The sequence below is a fragment of the Labeo rohita genome, chromosome 4 (genome assembly GCF_022985175.1).
Source record: "Labeo rohita strain BAU-BD-2019 chromosome 4, IGBB_LRoh.1.0, whole genome shotgun sequence".
Taxonomy (NCBI): domain Eukaryota; kingdom Metazoa; phylum Chordata; class Actinopteri; order Cypriniformes; family Cyprinidae; genus Labeo; species Labeo rohita.
In genome coordinates, this window is record NC_066872.1 from 43,128,202 (window position 1) to 43,150,927 (window position 22,726).

Here is a 22,726-nt window from a genome sequence, read left to right on the forward strand (position 1 = left end):
AAATTATAATAAATCAGTTTAAATATTGTGTATTGCATATTATAAAAACTTTTATTTTCAGTGTGTGTGTATGTGTATATATATATATATATATATATATATATAATATAAAAATCTATTTAAAAATAAAAAAATCTTTGTAAAAATGATTGTTTATTTCATATATTTTATATTTTTATTTTATTAAGATATATAATATTATATATTATTTTAAAACTTTAAACATATATTTAAATATATATTTAGAAAATATAATACATTTGAAATTATTTTATATCTAAGTATATAATGAGGATACATGGTTTGGGAATGGATGGATATAAAATGTAAAAATATATGCTGTTTCCTGACAATAACCTCATATGGACCTCAGAGGTGTTTGTGAAAACTCCTCCAGAACAACTTGTGTCTGACTGTTCTTTCTAATAATGGCCTGTTCTGTGGCAAAACTCTTCAAAGGCTCTATTGTGTCAGTGGCTCTCGGTCACCATTCACTGAGTAATGGGCTCGGCAGGGACGGGACGGCTGCAGCGGGTCCGGCCGCATTACACACGAGACGGGTTAATGCTGTTGGGTCAGAGGGTCAGACTGTTAAAATGCTAAAACGCTCTTTAACTGACTTTTACACGCTTCATCAGTTTTCATCTTCTCCAATCCCTTGGAAGGGCATTTTACATCTGATACACACACTGACTCTTGGACTTTGTCTAGTTTAGCCGCTTACAGTCTGACATATGCAGTTTCAGTAGTTTCCTACCACTTTTTTTTCCCAATTTTTGGTTTCTTTGAGTCCTATCAAAACATTTGAAGTTGTTGTTTCTCAGCGGTTATGGCTGTAATCCGGACACAAGTGTGTGTGAATGAGCTCATGTGTCCTTTCATCTCGACTTTCCCTTGTATAGCAGTGACACGTGTGTTTTGATGTGTCTGGCAGGTGTCCCTACAACCTCACACACACACACACACACACACACACATGTGACACCAAACACCAACACACGCACCATACCATTCATTAGTCTAATGACATCATTTTAAAGGTATAACCTGCTGTGACATCCTAGCAACTGTACAGCAATGCACTCTATATACCATTTAGAACATCACACTATCCACATAGCAATGCCCTAGCAACCACATAACAATGCACTCTATATACCACTTACAACACCATGCCAACCACAAAGCAACACCCTAGCAACCACATAACAATGCCTCCTAGCAACAACATTGCAATGCACTATATGTGCCACTTAGAACACCATACCAACAACATAGCAACGCCCTAGCAACCACATGACAATGCATTCTATATACTACTTATAACAACATTTCAACCACATAGCAACACCCTAGCAACCACACAGCAATGCCTCCTAGCAACAACATTGCAATGCACTATATGTGCCACTTAGAACACCTTGTGTTCTATAATGCACTCTCTATATACCACTTAAAACACTATACCAACCACATAGCAACACCCTAGCAACCACATGGCAATGCCTCCTAGCAGCAACATTGCAATGCACTATATTACAAACCACATAGAACACCTTGTGTTCTATAATGCACTCTCTATATACCACATAAAACACTATACCAACCACATAGCAACGCCCTAGCAACCACATGACAATGCATTCTATATACTACTTATAACAACATTTCAACCACATAGCAACACCCTAGCAACCACACAGCAATGCCTCCTAGCAACAACATTGCAATGCACTATATGTGCCACTTAGAACACCTTGTGTTCTATAATGCACTCTCTATATACCACATAAAACACTATACCAACCACATAGCAACACCCTAGCAACCACATGGCAATGCCTCCTAGCAGCAACATTGCAATGCACTATATGTGCCACTTGGAACTTACAAACCACATAGCAACACCCTAGCAACCACAAAACCATGCACCCTATATACTACTTAGAACACCATACCAACAACATAGCAACGCCCTAGCAACCACATGACAATGCATTCTATATACTACTTATAACAACATTTTAACCACATAGCAACACCCTAGCAACCACACAGCAGTGCCTCCTAGCAACAACATTGCAATGCACTATATGTGCCACTTAGAACATCTTACCAACCACATAGCAACACCCTAGCAACCACATAACAATGCACCCTATATACTACTTAGAACACCATACCAACAACATAGCAACGCCCTAGCAACCACATGACAATGCACCCTATATACTACTAAGAACACCATACCAACAACATAGCAACACCCTAGCAACCACACAGCAATGCCTCCTAGCAACAACATTACAATGCACTATATGTGCCCCTTAGAACACCTTACCAACCACATAGCAACACCCTAGCAACCACATTATAATGCACTCTCTATATACCACTTAAAACACTATACCAACCACATAGCAATGCCCTAGCAACAACATAGCAATGCACTATATGTGCCACTTAGAACACCTTAGTAACCACATAGAAACACCCTAGCAGCCACAGTGCACTCTCTATATACCACTTAAAACACTATACCAACCACATAGCAACACCCTAGCAACCACATAGCAATGCCCTAGCAACAACATAGCAATGCATTATATGTGCCACTTAGAACACCTTAGCAACCACATAGAAACACCCTAGCAACCACATAGCAACACCTTAGCTTCAAGGTGGCAACTTTTGCATGTGCAAACCCCAACAATCTCCAAATAATTAGTGTATATTGTCACTTGTATAATGATTGCATTATACGAACAGTAAAGATTGTTGTTGTATTTTGTGTTTTCTCTGAAGGTTCTGCTTGATGTGTTTGTTTGGCTCTGTGTTAGCGCTGCTTTGACTCCAGCTCTCCTCATCTTTCTCGTTCCAGATCTGAGCACGGCGTACCTGAGAGGTCAGCGCAAATTCGCCGAGGACGTTGACTGGTCTTACACAGGTGAGTTCACCGTGAACAAACGGCCTTATTGTGAGCGTTTCACCAGACTCCAGTGTGGCACAGCTCTGGCTTCAGCCCAAACGCCTTAAAAAGCTTTTCTCCTGCGAGCGAGAGACAGGATAAGGTAGCAGCAGATGGAAGCGAATAATGACGGATCGATGTCCGTTCTCCATCAGAAACGACGGCAGCGAGTCGACCGCTGACCCGCCGGTGCAGGAGATTAGCTGAAAGTCTGAGACACTTTAAGACACTTGAGTCAGTGACATTCAGGATTGCTGGAGAGCCTTGACTTGTGGCTTTTAAATCAGGCTGGTGGACAGTAGTGGAAAAACAGAATGGGATTGAACAGTTTTTTGGCTTTCGGTCCATGTCTCTTATTATTATTATTTTTTTTTTTATATAGTTTCAGTTTTCAGTAGAAAAGCTAAATATTTAAAATGTACAGTCATTCTCTTACCTGGAAAAGAGACCAAAACTGAGTCACTCACTGACGGGAAAACCATCAAAACAAATGTGATGTCACATTTCCAGATGGTGTCAGACACTGATGAGATGAATTACGGTAAATTCATCTCAAAGAACATGTGAAATGAATCATCCAACTCAATCCTTAAAGTAGTGTAATTATGCAAAACAGGTTTTGTGTGAAATGTCCTTGTTAAAAATCGTTTTAAATGGATAAAATAAAATAAAATAAAATAAAATAAAATAAAAACAAAAAACAAAAAACAAAACAGAATAATAAAATAATATACATTTTTAGATGTATATTTTAATAAGAATTTTGTTTTCAAATAGTTTTGACAAGGAAATCTGTCACCTTGTTTGTTTATTTATACTGTTTAATTTATAAATTATATATTTAAAATCTATCATTATTAATGACTTAATTATATGAATATATAATTTTATAATATATTTATATATTATAATATATATATATATATATATATATATATATATATATAATAATATATAAAATTAAATTAAATGATTTATTTAATACATTATTTATAAAATTGTATAAAATATATAATAAATATAAATATATTTATTTATATATTATAAATATATAATAAATTACAATTAATTTTATGTGTATATTTCAATTAATTTATAACAATTTTTAACAAAGAAATCTGAACCTTGTTTGTTTGTTTGTTTGTTTATACAATTTAAATAATAATATTATGTATACATATATTTTTTTTAAATAAAAAAAATAGATTTAATTAATTAAAATAAATTTTCTATGTATATTTCAATAATACCAATTAATTTATAACATTTTTTTTTTAAATGTATTATTTTTTAACAAGGAAATCTGACACCTTGTTTGTTTATACGGTTTGTATAATTATATATAATAAATATAATATAAGTAAATATATATTTGTAAATATTTAAAAATATATACTTAATTATCGATGAGTTGTTGTTAATAATAATAATAATAATAATAATAATTTATTTATAAAACATATTTGCTAAACACACACACACACACACACACACACACACAAAAATACATTTATTTAATGAATTAAAAATAATTTCATATTTAGATTTTTATAATACCAAAGCGCAAAAATATGTAGAATTTTATGACATGGAAATCTGACACAAACCTTGTTTGTTTTTATGTATTTTTAAAAATGTTATTAAAATATGATTATAATACAAATAAAAATAAATTATATATATTAATGCACCTATAAAATAAATAATAATATTTATTTAAATCATTTGCTTTTAGTACTTTGGCACTTCATAGCTGCTTGATTTAGATCATCATATTAAATTGGTTAAAGTTTATTTTTATTTTTTTGTCACTTTTTTTTTGTGTGAAGCACTTAACATTACGCATTTAATGTTTCAAATCAGCTTCATGAGAACACTGTCTGTGAGTCTTAAAGACATCCATAAGACAATCACTGCTGTCACATTAAAACTGCTGCAAGTCTGCATCGAGTCAAATGTTACTGTTTTGTAAAAACTTGTTTGTCTGACTGTGAAGTAGAGTAGGATGCGGATTCGTGTGTGTGTGTGCGTGTGTTCAGTGAGTCGAAACTAAATGAATTAACATGTGAAAGAGCACGCTTGATTGTGAGGCCCGGCACAGACCTGTGGAGAAAGAGAACGAAACACGTTCCTCTGTTTTAACTGCGATTGTTTCCCGTAAGCTCCTCTCTCCACAAACAAAAGTCGTCAAGCTTGAATGCTAATTTGTTCATAGACCCTCGCTTCTTCAGCTGACAGTCACACAGCGACTCTGTAACGCTTCAGATTCCCTCCTGATGTGTGGGAAATGTCTGTTTTTGTTTATATGTTTTATTAGTTTTTTTGTTATATTGTGTTATGTATTATACTGTGGTCATGGTCACCCGGTTAAATGAGCAATATCCCATGAATTATTCCACAGCATGTCGTTTCTCTCCAGATTCTCACTGACAAACTTTATTTTCTCCCCTTTTCTTCACTTCTAATCCGTATTAGCATCCATTACTGTGGGAACATTTAGGCAAATGCAATGGACAAGATCACGTTTATTGTAAAAAATTACAGAAATAATTAAAAATATATATATATTGAAAAGAAACTGGAAACATTTTCATTTAGAAATTAATATATAAATAATTTTTAAAAAAAAGCTGCAAATTTTTATTTAGAAATTGCTAGTAAATGTATTTGTTTAAAATTTTACATACATGAATATTATCCTAATATAGTTTATATATTATATAATGTACTTACATAATATATCAAAAAATGTAGAATATATTACATTTAAAATATATTTAATATTAATATATTATAATATTTCAATAAGTAAATGCTTTCATTAATAAATTGCTAGTAAATTTATTTGTTGAAATATTTAAATATATGACTATTATCCTAATATAATATATGTACCATATATAATATATTTTATAAAATGATATGTGTATTTAAATATGTATACTTTTGAACACACATATATTTATATTTATATTTATAAGTATCCTATTATAATAACATGTGTAATATTGTACATAATATATCTTATAAAAATTATAAAATGTAATTTAAAATAATTATTATAATAAATATAGTAATATAAAGTAATTATATATATATATATATATATATATATATATATATATAATTTTTTTTTAATATATATTAAATGTTATAGTTGATATCATTTTTTATAATTTTTGTAATGCATATTTTAAATATATTTTTGAATATATTTATAATTATTTAAATATTTTGGCTTGGCTTATACCTAGTAGCTGTTAGATATCTACAATTCTTTGTGAAATGTACTAAGGCTTGATTTCAATGTGAAATTTTAAAATAGTAAGACCGTGAACATACTACAATAATTTTGTTGTATTCAGAACTTCAAATATATAAATATATATAGGCGAAACCTATGTCGTATGTACTTCTATTTGGTTGTGTAATGGATGTTTTCTTATGTAGAGCGTTCTAAATCAGTCATTTCTGAGGTTCAGTTTCAGCAGCTGTCTATGTAGGCAGTAAACGGCAGGACTGCTCACCTGATTCTGGGACAGAGATCTTGAGTGTGTGTACATGATGATGGGTTATTGTAGCGTGTCAGTCCCCCGTGGAGCCTGTTTTCCAGAGCCCAGGAGTGTGTGCGATTCCCGCCGCTGGCGCGGGTCCTGTCTCCATCTGCTGCGGGGGCCGCAGCTCCTTCCTCTAATCGTCTATATGCTCTGATAACCTGCACGCCTCCGTCCTCAGCGGCACCTCGGCTTTATTGCTCATGATCTCTTATTCATGAGAGACACGGAAAACATGATGTAAAAATGCATATGTTTCTCTAGAGCAAGTGTGTAACTGCTGTGTTGATGTGTAAATTATTGATCGATCACATAGAGGCATTGCTCTATGGTATACACATGCTTAGTTGTCATGGAAACGACTCTACAAGTTACTCACACTCAAGCTACATCTTACAGCGGCTGGCCACCTTCACAGGATATAATGAATTTGTTTTATATAAAGGAAAATAGGTTATTATAATTACATAATATGCAGAAATAAAGGACACTTTGAACTTGAATATGCAACATTTATTTGTTGTTATATATTATATTATATTATATTATATTTAAATATTTCAATACAGCTAATTATTTACACTTTAAGCTGTCATTTTTGTTCAAGTTATTTAATATGTATTAATATTTCATTATTTAATTAAATATTAAATATTAATATATTCAAACTTTTAAATAAATAAATAAAATTTTTAAAGTGTCTTTTATTTTATATATATATATATATAGTTTTAAATAAAATGCAATATTTACTATATTTCCCTATAATTCACCAATTAAGTTAAAAAATTTATTTTGTAATTTTAACTTTTTAAAAATTAAATGGATATGATGTGTATATATAATTTAACATATAAAATGTGAAAAATAAGTAGGAAAATGTATCATAATATTTCATAATATATCATATCTAATTATTATATTTGCATGCGATTAATAGACTAATACAAATAATATTATATATAATTATATATAATATTTATATTTAATTTAAAAAATAAAAAATGAACACCTGAGCACATTTTAAAGTTAATTAGCTACATTTAATTGTTAAACTATTTAATATATTATATATATTATATATTATATATATTAAATTGTTGTATTAGTATTAATTATTAAGTTTAAAATGATTTTTTGTAATTTTAACTTTTTTAAATTAAATGTAAATGTTATATATAATTGAACATATAAAATGTTAAAAATGATTAAGCACATTAATATCTACATAATTTTTTAATATAATAATACAGTTATATAGTTTATATTAATTACATATAACATTTATATTTAATACAAAAAAAAAAAAGAATTACATTTTACTTAACTTAATTAGTGATTATTTAATTGTTAAACTGTTTAAATATTATACTATATATAGGATAGCTGCTCCTTTATGACTTTGCAGTGATTCCACAGACATTCACACAGGTTCTTTGCTCTACTTCTCCCCTTTGCCGACCTTCTTTCATGGAAATTGAGAAGAAACTGTTTTGGATAATTGGCTGGTGTAATCAGACTGAATGTCGGAGTGGATCAGGGTGTCATTACAGAGGGGGAGGAATCCGTGCTAACCATTCCCATCCGTGATTGTTCTTACGTTTGTTCACATGCATCATAATTCTGTGGATCGCTTCAAAGGCCGAAGCGCTTCCTACCTGTTATTGCGGCTTTTGATTGTGAACGATCTGACCTTACGTGCTGTTAGAAAAATAGAAATATTCAAAATGTCAGAGCAGCCCAGAGGTCTCAAAATCCTCTAAATTACTTCAGGCTCTGCGTTTATGCCACATCCGCAGACTAGCGGTTACCATAGCAGCAGCGCTTCTCTTTGATTACGGCATATCCATATGTGTGTGAGAGTGTGGCAAGCTGTTTTAATCCTAAGTGTGCTAGTATAAATTTTCATATAATAAATCTTTACTAATAACTTAAAGTGCCAGTAGCTAATGAATTAGCACAAGTAGCCATCGCTAAAGCTACTATTCGCTATAAGCTACTATTAAAGCTACTATTAAAGCTACCACCGCTAGTAGCTAAAGAAGCACTTGTAGCTAAGTGCTAGTAGCTAATGAATAAGAACTAGTAGCTAAACAATAAGCATTAGTAGCTAATGAAAAAATGTTAGTAGCTAAAGAATAAGTGGTAGTAGCTAAAGCATAAATGGTAGCCAAAGAATATGTGGTAGTAGCTAATGTATAAACACTAGTAGCTAATGAATTAACATTGGTAGCTAAAGAATAATCACTAAAGTGCCAGTAGCTAATGAATTAGCACAAGTAGCCACCGCTAAAGCTACTATTCGCTATAAGCTACTATTAAAGCTACTATTAAAGCTACCACCGCTAGTAGCTAAAGAAGCACTTGTAGCTAAGTGCTAGTAGCTAATGAATAAGAACTAGTAGCTAAACAATAAGCATTAGTAGCTAATGAAAAAATGCTAGTAGCTAAAGAATATGCGCTAGTAGCTAATGAATAAACACTAGCACCTAAAGAATAATAACTAGGTGCTAAGAATAAGCGCTAGTAGCTACAGAATAAGCGTTAGTAGCTAATGAATAAGTGCTAGTAGCTAAAGAATAAGAACTAGGTGCTAAAGAATAAGCGTTAGTAGCTATAGCTACAGAATAAGTGCTAGTAGCTAAAGAAGAAGCGCTAGTGTCTAATGAATAAGTACAAGTAGCTAATAAGTGCTAGTAGCTAATGAATAAGCATTAGTAGCTAAAGAATAAGAACTAGGGTCTAAAGAATAAAGAATAAACATTAGTAGCTAAAGAATAAGTGCTAATAGCTAATGAATATGCATTAGTAGCTATAGCTACAGAATAAGTGCTAGTAGCCAATGAACAAACACTAGGAGCTAAAGATTAAGTGATAGTAGCTAATGAGTATGCATTAATAACTAAGAATTAGTAGCTATAGCTACAGAATAAGTGCTAGTAGCTAAAGAAGTGTCAGCATCTAATGAATAAGCATCAGTAGCTAAAGACTAAGAACTAGGCACTAAAGAATAAACGCTAGTAGCTACAGAATAAGTGCTAGTAGCTAATGAAGAAGCACTAGTAGCTAAAGAATAAGTGTTAGTAGCTCATGAATAAGCATGAGTAGCTATAGCTACAGAATAAGTGCTAGTAGCTAAAGAAGTGCCATTATCTAATGAATAAGCACTAGTAGCTAAAGAATAAGAACTAGGCTGTACAGAATAAGCTCTAGTAGCTATAGAATAAGCGCTAGTAGCCAATGAACAAGCAGTAGTAGCTAAAGAATAAGAACTAGTAGTGGAACAGTGAGTACTAGTACTTAATAGACACTAGTTGCCAAAAAAATAAGTACTCGTAGCATGAAAATAGATGCTAGTACTATATAGGGATTAAACGTTAAAACGGCTTGCCATAGTGTGTGTCTGCTAGATCCAGATGTGTACTGCTGTATCCTGTCAGACTCGTAGTTCAAAACACTATTTTCCTGGTAAATGTGGATCCATCAGTCAGGTTAACGGCTGACGTTTGTCGATATTAAGCACCTCGCGGATGTGGTTCTGCTGTCCTCACATGGTGGACGTGATCCTTTATAGCCTGTTAGGGGCGTATTAATTATGTTGTAGCTTAAGAGGGTGAAGAATTGCCACCCGGGAGCTGAAAGTGAAATCATTGTGAAAATATACACACTAATTGTCCTGCCAGGGAACATTAGAGCTGCTAATTCAGATCTAGCGTCTTAAAGACATGTCCTTGGGGACACTTTTAATCAGCTGTGTTTATGTTTGTGTGTGTGTGTGTTTGTTCAGTGATGTGTGACCCGCTGCCATCTGCTTGGTGAGTTTATCATCTGCTGAAGTCAGTGTGATATATCATAGCTCTCGGTTTATGTGTTCAACACCACTGCAAGTGACATTATTCTGCTCTGATCAGCACTGACGCTTCATATGCCATACCATGTGCTTCAGTTTGCTGCCATATGTCATTGCTTTACATTTTTGGCTTGTTTATTTGTAGTACACAATAGAGAAATCAGAAAATTTTAGGTAGAAGAAAAAGCTAAAACCTAAATTTGACCCACAATGGGTCAGAAAAAGCACTGAATACAAGACATGTCCTTTCATAAAATACATAAAATAAATATTAAAATATTAACTATAGCTTTTAGGTTCTTTATAAGAAGTATACTGCAGAAAAAACCTTGTAGCTGCATTTTCATGCTTAAAATTTTAATAAAAGCATAGATGACATGCAACATCCTGCACTGTGACATGCTAAATTTAATCTAAAACTTGCTAGTTTTTGTGTGTGTATGTGTGTATATATATATATATATATATATATACACAGTATTTATATTATATTACTTAAAAATATATAATAAATGTTTAAAATACTATTAACGTTTAAAATAAATATTTTAAAATATTATTTAATACTCTTTAATAATATTTAAAAGTTTTTTTTTTTAAGTTTTTTGTGCATAGCTGCTCTTTTTTGTATTCATAAAACAACTTTTGTTTTATTTTTTTAGCATTTTTATAGTTCTTGTATAATTATTGTACATTTGTTATTATTTATTATTTTTTATTTTGTATTATTTAAATGTTTACCATTAGACATTTTTTGTGAATGATTCTATTCTGTTTATTAATTCATTATTATTATTATTTTGTTTATTATTTAGTATTAATATATAATATAATATATATATATATATATATATATATATATTTTTTTATAATATTATTAAAAAAAAAAATATATATATATATATATATATATATATATATATATATATTTTTTTTTGTTTTGTTTTGTTTTTTTTTTAAATATATTTTCTAATGCAGTTTTGATTTCATGTTAACTGAGGAACTATGCAATATGTCTGCTTTTATAAGTGATTTTATATAATTGTTATTTAGTAAAATAAATTAATATAGTCACATTGCAGGACTATTTAAATGAATAATTAAACTAAAAGATAATTAAAAAGGTTCAAAGACAAAAATTGTGACCAGTTATTGCACTTTCACCTAATACGGTCACATAATTTACCTAAAAAGCTATATAAATTCAGGTCAGTATCTTGTTGCATTAATTAAGGCAACAAATCATTACTTGATTTGCTGCAAGATTGTTGTCTGACAAATTGCTTTTGTAAGCTGTTTTGATTAAAAGTGTCTGCTATTATTAAAGATTATTCCTTTCTTCTTTTATCACACCCTTATTCTTCACAGGGGCCCTGAATCCGAAGCACTGGGCAAAGAAATATCCGGTGTGTGGTAATGCCAGACAGTCTCCCATTGACATCAGTGAGGAGTTCACGCAGGTCAGGATTCAGTACCAGAACCTGCAGCTGGAGAACTGGGAACAACCAACCTCCGAATCCACCACCATCACCAACGATGGCAAAACAGGTCTGTGCCGATTCCATATTGCAGATAAAACGTGTCTGGCATTTGAATTCATTCTTTTAAGCGGCACTCAGTGAAATTACACTGACATATTAACTCCCCAGAGCGATGGCCTGCGATGAATGCAATTACAACCTGAGATTAATCACTAGCAGACTAATGGAGCCGCTGAAGAATAAAATCTACTGGTGTTTCTCTCTCATACCTGTGAATGGCAGCTGGTCGTCTTTTGGACGGTCTGTGCTTTTATAGGAGCGCAGAAGAAAAGCTGCGGCTGAATTTTTTGTTCTGATTTGACACTATGAGAATGACAGATGATTCCAGCACAAAAGGCAAAGCTGAAAATGAATCTTTTATCAGAGATGGAAGCTGAAATATGAAATATGGGCAATTAGGCGTGTTGAATGAAGAACACAATTACGCGTCAAGCGGTCATTGAGTTTGAGTGTGTGTGTATCGTGTTTCTCAGTGGTAATCAGTCTGAACGGTCAGTACTTCGTAAGCGGAGGTGGGCTCAGATCCAGGTTTAAAGTGGGCAGGATCACGTTCCACTGGGGCCGATGTAACGCCACTTCAGATGGATCTGAACACAGCCTCAACGGAAACAGGTTCCCCCTGGAGGTAAAGTTATAATAAGAGAGTAAAATGTGAATTCATGTTAACTTGAGTTAAAATGAAACAGCTGGACGTTGTGTGTCTCTGTTTCACAGATGCAGATCTATTGCTTTGATGAGGAGGAGTTTGAATCCATAGACGAGGCGATAAGTAGCGGAGGAAAGATTACTGCTGTGGCTGTCCTTTTCGAGGTGACATTTTCACAAATGCATCTGTATATTAACTCGTATCTGCAACCCTTTTATCGTAGTGACCTACATTTGGTCTGTCCTTTAGGCCAGCATTGAAGACAACGAGGACTATGCGGCCATCATTGAAGGGGTGAACAGCGTGAGCCGATTTGGTAAATCCTTATTTTAAGATGACATGCATAAAGCTTTTCATTATTTCAAATTGCAATTACACACAAACATGCTTGTGTTTCATTTTAAGGTAAAAGCAGCCCTCTGGAAGCGTTTTCTCTGCTGGCTCTGCTTCCACAGTCCACTGAAAAATACTTCATGTACAATGGTTCACTCACCGCACCGCCGTGCTCTGAGAATGTGGAGTGGATCGTGTTTAAAAACACAGTGGCCATCTCAGAAACACAGGTCAGAACATCTGTTCTTCTTCTTCTCCTCCATTTCTTCCTCATCATCATCCTTCTTTTTTTTCTTTCACTATTTCACTATTGGAAATTCATAGATACACTTGCAGGAAAGTTATGAAATTTGGCACTCAGATAAAGGACAGGCTAAAACATTAACACTTCTTTTCTTCTTCTTCTTCTTCTTCTTCTTCTTCTTCTTCTTCTGCTTCTTCCACTCTTGAAACTATGGAAATTCATAGAAACACCTGCAGGAAAGTTATGACCTTCGGCACACAGATAGAGGACAGGCTGAACATTAACCACAGCAAATTTGGGGTCTTTAACTCAGTCCTTTTTCTACTTCATCTTCTTTTTCTTCTTCTTTGTTCCTTCCACTCTTGAAGCTATGGAAATCCATAGAAACACCTGCAGGAAAGTTATGACCTTCGGCATACAGATAGAGGACAGGCTGAACATTAACCACAGCAAATTTGGGGTCTTTAACTCAATCCTTCTTCTTTTTCTTCTTCTTCTTCTTCTTCTTCTTCTTCTGCTATTTCCACTCTTGAGACTATGTAAATCCATAGAAACACTTGCGGGAAAATTATTAAAATTTGGCACACAGACAGAGGACAGGCTGAACATTAACCATGGAAAATTTGGGGTCTCTAAGTCAATCCTTCTTCTTTTTCTTCTTCTTCTTCTTCTTCCGTTTCCACTCTTGATGTTATGGAAACCCATAGAAACATTTGCAGGGAAGTTATGAAATTTGGCACACAGGTAGAGGAACATTACCCAGAGCTAATTTGTGGTCTCCAACTCAAACGTTCTTCTTCTTCTGCTTCTGCTTCTGCTTCTGCTTCCACAAATTAGTCTATGTAAATCCATACAAACACTTTTGAGGAAAATTATGTAATTTGGCACACAGATAGAGGAAAGGCTGAACATAAACCATGGCAAATTTGGGGTATTTAACTCAAACCTTCTTCATCTTGTTCTCCTCCTTGCTCGTTTTCTTCTTTTTCTTCTGCTGCCACTATTCAGTGTATGTAAATCCATAGAATCACTTGCAGGAAGCTTATGAAATTTGGCATACAGATAGAGGAAAGGCTGAACATGAACCATGGCAAATTTGGGGTCTCTAACTTAAACCTTCTTCTTCTTACGCTTTTGAGTCTATGGAAACCCACAGAGGCGCTTGTTTGAAAGTTATGAAATTTGGCATACAAAGTTGCCCTCATGTTTATGCTGATAACTTTTTAACCATAACAGCTAGAAAAAAAATTTCTTCTGCTGAATATTTTTGCTGATTTCTTGGCTCATGCCAAATTGACTGCACCCTGTGATGTCATTTTTCATCATAAAAATTTCCCCATTTTAAATTTCCCGAAAAATATAACTTGTCCTAGACAGTTTGTATGATTTTGACGAAAATTGTTTAAGATCATCTTCAGACTGTGCTGGCAAAAAAGTTTTGCCAAGAAACATTCTTGTATAACTCATTGTCAAATTTTATGACATGACGTAAACGCGTGCTGAATTTTCTTTTTCTTCTTCTTATGCTGCTTCCATTTCCATTGTTGAGGACAGGCTGAACATTAACCATGGAAAATTTGGGGTCTCTAACTCAAACCTTCTTCTTCTTCTTTTCCTTCTTCCATTTCCACTCTTGATGCAATGGAAACCCATAGAAACACTTGCAGGAAAGTTTTGAAATTTGGTAAACAGATAGAGGACAAGTCTGACCATTAACCACAGCAAATTTGGAGTCTTTAACTCAAACCCTGTAGCGCCAACAACAGCTCAAGTTTGCAGTCACATTTATGCTTATATGCTTTTTCAAACTCGTCTTAGGCAGTTTGTCCAATTCTCACCAAAATTGGCTCAGATCATCGTTAGGCCATGCTGGCAACAAGGTTTTAAAAGCTTTTGGAGCATTGAAGCATTCTTGTGTAACTCATCATCACATGTGTTGGAATGATGCCAAACTGGATCTGAAGCTGTATTTTCTTCTTCTTCTTTTTCTGTTTCTGCTATTTAGTCTATGAAAACCCAATTAACCGCTTGCGGGAAAGTTATGAAATTTGGCACACAGATAGATGACAGTCTGAACATTAATCACAGCAAATTTAGAGTCTCTAACTCAAACCCTTTAGCGCCACCAACATTCCAAATTTGCACTCACATTTATGCGAATAACTTTTGAACCATAAGGGCTGGTAACAAAAATCTCGAACACAGAAACAAAACACAATTTTCACCAAAACTGGCTTGTCAGATTTTCACCAGAATTGGCTCAGATCACCTTCAGACCATGCTGGCAAAAAGCTATTAAAATCTTTTTGATAGAACAAGCCGTTCTCATATGCCATGTTGCCAAATTGGATCTGTGGGTGTATTTTTTTTCTTCTTCTGTTTCTGCTTTGAGTCAACAAAAGCCCATTAAACTGCTTGTGGGAGAGTTATGACATTTGGGACACAGATACAGGACAATCTGAACATTATCCACAACCAATTTAGAGTCTCTAACTTAAACCCTGTAGTGCCACCAACAGCTCAAATATGCACTTACGTTTATGCTAATAGCATTTGAAACACAATATTCTTTTCGAAAACATACTTTTTCAAACTCAGCCTAGAAATTTTGTTTGATTTTCACCAAAATTGGCTCAGATCATCTTCAGACTATGCTGGTAAAAACTTATGAAAAGCTTTTTGACAGATCAAACTGTTTTCCTAAAACTCAAAATTTGACCAAGTTTGATGGCATTATGCCAAAGTCAATCTGCAAAGCTGTGGCATATTGACACCAAACCTTACCTGTGTCATTGTCACCCAACACTGACCCCACCAGATCATTTTGGTGACAGCACCACCTATTGGTCAAAAGTGATAAGCAATTATGTCCAATTGCAAGTCATTGTATTCATGGGTTTTCAACCGTTTTGCTTAAAATCATCTATAAATATCTTAGATTACTCATTGTTGCAGTTGATCTGATGCTCCCTGCCAAGCTTAGCTTTCATTTTGCCTCTGTTGTCCTCTTGAGCCCTTAATTGGTGCTTGCAGCTATTTATTAGTTATATTTCTGTGTAACACATCATTTGGCTGAATAAAGTCAAGCCTGAAAATCAGGCTAGTGAGAAGTTTGGGGTTAGTATTGCAGCCGCTGGCACTATTGTGTGTTTATGTGTGTGTGAGAGAGAAACCCCTCTCCTAAAAATGTAGCATGGTGAGTTCATCCCTCACAGCCCCTTTAGCTATTCTTGAGCAAACGGAGGCGTGTGCATTAATATTTCAGCTGGCCACAGTCTGACATGTGGATCAGAGAAAAGCCCTCGATGTCAGCGACACAACTTTGCCTCTCTCATCCAGCTCAGTTCTAAGATGCGAGGAGGTTTTTTGTCATGCGGGTGTGTTGCTATTTTTTCTTTGCCCCTGTGCCTGATCTACTTAAAGCACAGACTGTTTCTTGAGCATGAAATTTTGATGCGGCAAAGTACAGGCATGCTGAAGTAAAGCTGATGAATCTTTAGCGCTGGTTCATTGTCACGTCTGATCTCATTACTGACCCGCAACTGCATAAATTCACTCATGCATATAAAACTGTTCACACTCATTAATCTTGATTTCAATTTAAATGCAGTTAGTATAAACAAACAATATAAATAAATGAACCTGTTAGTAATACTTGGTTGTGCAAGCCAATACTGATGCTTGCTCTTTTATTTTTGTATGATGATATTATGTATTTTTGCACAATAAAATCAATATTTATGTATGTATGCATGCATGCATGCAATTGTAGTTCAGTCATACTAACTCAATATTTATGTTGTTTATGTATACATTTTATTCTTATATAATGTGTATATATATATATATATATATATATATATATAGTTTATTATAACTACACAGTTTATTCATATTATTAAATATTATATAAGATATTTGACAAAATATAACTACATCTTTTAATGAATTTTATTAAATTATGTTACCTTTTTTATATGTACCATATGTTATTTTATGTATATTGAGTGTTTTTCAATGGTCCTATTGTTATATAAAAATATGCATTTTATTTTTAGTTAATATTATTTTATGTAAATATTTTACAACATGACTCTACTGTTTATGAATTTTACTATTTCTTTCACTTTTTCACTAATAATAATAATAATAATAATTATTATTATTATATTATTTTATATAAACTAGTACTTTATTATTTTATATATTTTACATTATTTTATATTATATTATTTTAATATAAGTATTTATTTAAGATCCCATTATTGTAATAAAACTCTAAGCAGGGTTTAATCTGGTCTGTCTCACTCTAATCTCCTGATTTGTGTGTTTCGTGTGTGTTTGTAGCTGGAGGTGTTTTGTGAGGTGATGACCTTACAGCAGGCCGGATACGTCATGCTGACCGACTACCTGCAGAACAACTACCGAGAACAACAGCAGCAGTTCATGGGACAGGTGTTCTCATCCTACACGGGCACAGAGGAAGTTCCTGCACCCAGTATGCAAACCACACACACACACACACACTCCTATAAAATAATGATTAGAGAGGAGCTGGAGGTCAAAAAGAAGCAGTCGTGTGCGTCTCCTCCTCCTCTGACCGTGGACTCACATGCGTTGCGCTTTTTAAGACCCTGCTGCGAGTGAGTGTTGCTAGGTAACCCCGCTTTGGCGCTTTTCCAAAACAACAAATGCAACAATTCTGTTTCAAACAGAGTTGATTTAGAAGCAATTTCGGAAGTTATTGCTATTCGACTGAAGTTACTGCTCCTTATTAGAATAAACTGTTCTGCAATAACATGACATTCTCTGAGGCTCTCTATCTGTATATTCACAATGTAACACACCGTCTAGCATATTATTGCTTAATCTTGCTTTCCCTCCAAGAAATTAGGGTAAAAATGACAAAAAAAATGACATTGTTTAAAAAAATGTAACAAAGTGTACCTATAGTTTTGAAAGAATTGAAGTATTTTTAAAATCGTTTTTAGATATTTTTATGCTTATTAATTATATTTACAGTGATCCTATTCATGTTTTATGATTTTTTAAAAATATTTTAATTTAATTTAATATTATTTTTTATTTTGTCAAAATATAACTATAATTTTTAATTAAGTTTTACTAAAATCTTCTTTAAATGTTTTATGTTAATTGGATTATATTTTCAGTGATCCTAATTATGTTTTATGAAAAATAAAAAAGGATGTATTTGTATGTATTTTATTTTATATTATTTTGAATAATTTTTTTTAGCAAGTTTTACTAAATTATTTATCTCCTTTATAAATTGATGTTTATTGATTATATTTTCAGTGATCCTATTTATGTTTTATGAAAAAATAATAATTTGTCAAAATGTAACTAGGGTTTTTAATCAGTTTTCATGAAATTATTTATTTTATACATTTTAGTGATCCTATTTGTTTTATGAAAAAAATAACCTTTGTACATATTTTATTTAAATTTAACATTACTTTGATAATATTTTGTCAAAATGTAACTATAATTTTTGATAAAGTTTTACTAAATTATTTATCTTCATGTTTATTGGATTATATTTTCAGTGATCTTAATTATGTTTTATGAAAAATAAAAAAATTATATATTTTGTATTTTATTTTATTTTATATTATTTTGAAAATATTTTATCAAAATGTAACTATATTTTTTTAATCAAGATTTATTAAATTCTATATTTTCTTTATAAATTGGTTGACATTTGTATAAATATATTTATATTCTTTATATATATATTTGTTTATTATATTTTCAGTTATTTGTGTTTGAAATAAATACAATTTATGTATCTTATTTTTATTTAAGATTTTTTACAATATTTAAAAAAATGCAACAATACTTTTAATAAATTGTACTAAATTATATATATATATATATATATATATATATATATATATGTATATATATATATATAATTTCATATGTATGCATTTTTTAAAAAATGTAATGTTATTTAATAATGTAATAAATATATTTTACAAAATGCAACTATACTGTTTGTTATTATTATTTTTATTATTATTATATTTTTTAATATTATTTATTATTTATTTAAGCTTCTATTATTGTAATAAAACTGAACACAATTTTCTACATTTTCTGAGTTTTAACAGTAATATTCAGTCTCTTTCTGTATTTAGTGTGCAGCTCTGAACCACAGAACGTGCAGGCAGACTCTCAGAACTACACGGGTATGGTGGTAACGTGGGAAAGGCCGCGGGCCGTCTATGACACCAACATTGAGCGCTACTCTGTCACCTATCAGAGACTGCAGGGCAGAGACCCGCCTAAACAACAGTATCTCACAGACGGAGACCAGGATGTGGTGAGCGCTTTTAGACCTGAACCATGATTAATATAACTGTGATGAGTGAAGTACAGTAGGGATAATTCAGTCAGCGCTGTAAAATGATAGCTGATCATAGTTCAAGGTTACACCAGTCCTGATGGTTAGAAGCAGGTGTTATGGTATAATATGGTCTTGTTTTTCCAGGGGGCCATTATCCATCATCTGCTGGCAAACAGTAGCTATGTTGTCCAGGTGGTGGCGCTCTGCACCAATGGCTTGACGGGAAAAATGAGTGATCAGGTTATTGTGGACATGCCTCTCGAAGACCCTGGTAAACAAAAATCTGAAAATCTCGCAGAAATTTTCCATTACAGTTAGGCACATTTAATAATGCATATTATTTAATAATCTATATTAATAATAATCTTGTATTATTACCATAATGAACAACATTAAATATGTATTTTTAATGATATTGTTATAATTGTACTTTACAAATGTGAAAAATTCTAAAAAATAACAACAATAATAATAATTACTAAGTATTTGTTTTACTGAATTTATTTATAAATAATATTAAATGTACAGTGTACAATGTACTGGAATTAATAATAATAATAATATTTTTTATAATACTTTACAAATGTGCCCTAAATAAGCATTAACAACTATATTATTTATTTTACTGAATTTATTTAAAACAACTATATATGTATATATAATGATATATGTACTGTAATAATAAGAATACAAATAAAAATAATAAGAATATTATTATTAATTAGTATTTGATTTCCAGAATTAAATTATAAATAATGTTCATTATTTCTAATTAATATAATAGTAATTAAATTATTTATAAGTAATAACAACAACAACAAATATATAATAATAATAATAACAATAATAATAATAATAATAATAATAGTTATTGTTGTTGTTGTTGTTGTTGTTGTTATTATTATTATTATTATTATTATTATTATTATTATTATTATTATTATTATTATTATTCCAGTGATCGTCATTGTAGTAATTGTTTTACTAAATTTATTTACTAATTATTTAAAATAAATACATAAAAATGAATGAATGTACTGGAATGAATATAACAACAACAACAAAAACAACAACAACAATAATAATAATAATAATAATGATTATTATTATTATTATTATTCCAGTGATTGCCATTGTAGTACTTGTGGTACTGAATTTATTTACTAATTTTTTAAAAATAAATAAATAAATGTACTGAAATTAATATAACAACAATTACTATTATTATTATTATTATTATTATTGTTCCATTAATCATCATTGTTGTTACAGTTCTGTCTGTTTGTTTTCTTGGTTTCTCCCATTGTCTCCCCCCGTCGATCTGTCTGATTTGGTTTAGTCCTTGTTAGTGTCATCTGGTTCACCTGTCTTTGTAATTAGCACACCCTTTATAAATCTGTCTTTGTCATTAGTTCCTTGTCGGTCTTTGTTGTTGAATTGTGTTTCTACGTGTGTGGATTATCGCTCTGTGTTCCTGCCTGTTCCAGCTTGTGCTACCTGAAGTTTATATTAAATATTGTTGCTTGTTATCTCGTCTCTCGTCTCGTTCCGTCCAGCACGCAGCGACTGCGTAACAATTGTAGTACTTGTTGTACTGAATTTATTTACTAATTATTTAAAAATAAATTAATAAATAAATGTACTGAAATTAATATAACTATTATTATTATTATTATTATTATTATTATTATTATTGCATCAGTTAGTGAGAATTTGGGGGGAAATGTGCTTAACTGTCAGGAAATTTTATTCATTTTCAAAGAATTTTATTTTATGCAAAATATTTAAAATATCAAAATTTCTTGATTTAGGGGGTAAAATATGACACAGATTTTCTTTTTCTTGGTGTGTGTGTTATTTATTATACAGCAAGAATATTTATGTGTTTTACCAATATTTTTTTTTAACCCTGCAGTAAATGAGCTTGATCCCTTTGGCGATTTAACAGATTTGGAGGAATATAATGAGGTGAGATTTTTGTAATCTACAATTAGAAACAATCATGAGCACTTTAATGGATTTTCATGAGCATCTTGATTCAAACATGACGTATTTCATCTTCAGGAAACATCTCCACCTACGTCCAAGTCTCCGTCCGGCCGAAACCTCATCCGTGATTCCGGCAGTTCCATCTCCATCACCACGGTGACGGACCAGCCAGGTTTCCTGTTCCCCGTCGTCAGGACGACCCCGATTACAGTCCGAGGAAAAAAGACAGAGGAATCTTCACTGTCGTGGTCACCTGAGCAAAACAAGAGCAAAAATGAGACCAAACGGCCGTTGATCAAACTCCTTCCAGAGGACAGCGGCCAACGTCCTCACAGCAATATGGTGGTCACAGACGTCTACTATGAGGACGTCCCAAACACCAGCACTACAACAACCACACCAGCCCAAAACAACGGCCAAGACCAAGAAATCTCAGCCACGACAGCCAAACCTTCAACCACCACCTCTAAACCTGCAGAAAACGCAACCTCAGCAGACAATGCTAGCACCGCCACCACTGAATCAGCTATTTCAGCATCTATGAAGATCATTTCTCAGACCACTCAGCCCCTCTTTAATGGTAAGACAGTCTTTTTTCAGGGTGTTTGCTCAATCAAAACCTCAGTAAATACTAACATGCTTGCAGGGAAATGTTGGAAATGACTAGTGGTTGAACTAACAGTAGTACAGTAGTAGGATAGTTCGGTGATTACAGTGTTTCCCAACTGTTCATCCTGAGAACTCCTTTGTAAACAAAGAAGTACACTTTAGCATACTCAAAGGGATAGTTCACCCAAAAATGAAAAGGACTACTTGATTTACTCACCCTCAAGCCATCTTAAATGTATATGACTTTCTTCTTCCAGACGAATACAGTCGGAGTCATATTAAAAAATGTCCTGGCTCTTCCAAGCTTTATAATGGCAGTGAATGGGTGTTGAGATTTTGAAGTCCAAAAAAGTGCATAAATCTATCATAAAAAGTTCTCCACATGGTTCTGGTGGGTTAATAAAGGTTATTATGGTGATTACAGGGTTTTTCCCAACTGTTTTCATCCTAAGAACTCCTTTGTAAACATTACCTTTGTGAAAAACAAGTATACTCTAGCATACTTAAAGGGATAGTTCACCCAAAAATGACTTTCTTCTTTCAGACAAATACATTCGGAGTTATATTAAAAAATGTCCTGGATTTTTTAGGCTTTATAATGGTAGTGAATGGGTGTTGAGAT

At 32.4% G+C, this 22,726-nt stretch overlaps 1 protein-coding gene across 4 annotated transcripts in view; it reads left to right on the forward strand.

The window, feature by feature from the left end:
• The window catches only part of ptprz1b (protein tyrosine phosphatase receptor type Z1b), a 45,536-nt gene that overhangs the window by 12,399 nt on the left and 10,411 nt on the right, over nt 1-22,726 (forward strand). For all 4 annotated transcript variants that reach the window (XM_051108147.1, XM_051108146.1, XM_051108148.1 and 1 more), the window contains exons 2-12: nt 2,882-2,947; nt 11,741-11,920; nt 12,387-12,538; nt 12,628-12,723; nt 12,809-12,875; nt 12,965-13,122; nt 17,484-17,634; nt 19,298-19,482; nt 19,651-19,777; nt 21,422-21,474; nt 21,571-22,075. In XM_051108147.1, the coding sequence (XP_050964104.1) occupies nt 2,882-2,947; nt 11,741-11,920; nt 12,387-12,538; nt 12,628-12,723; nt 12,809-12,875; nt 12,965-13,122; nt 17,484-17,634; nt 19,298-19,482; nt 19,651-19,777; nt 21,422-21,474; nt 21,571-22,075 (1,740 nt within the window). The remainder of the gene's footprint in view (nt 1-2,881; nt 2,948-11,740; nt 11,921-12,386; nt 12,539-12,627; nt 12,724-12,808; nt 12,876-12,964; nt 13,123-17,483; nt 17,635-19,297; nt 19,483-19,650; nt 19,778-21,421; nt 21,475-21,570; nt 22,076-22,726) is intronic.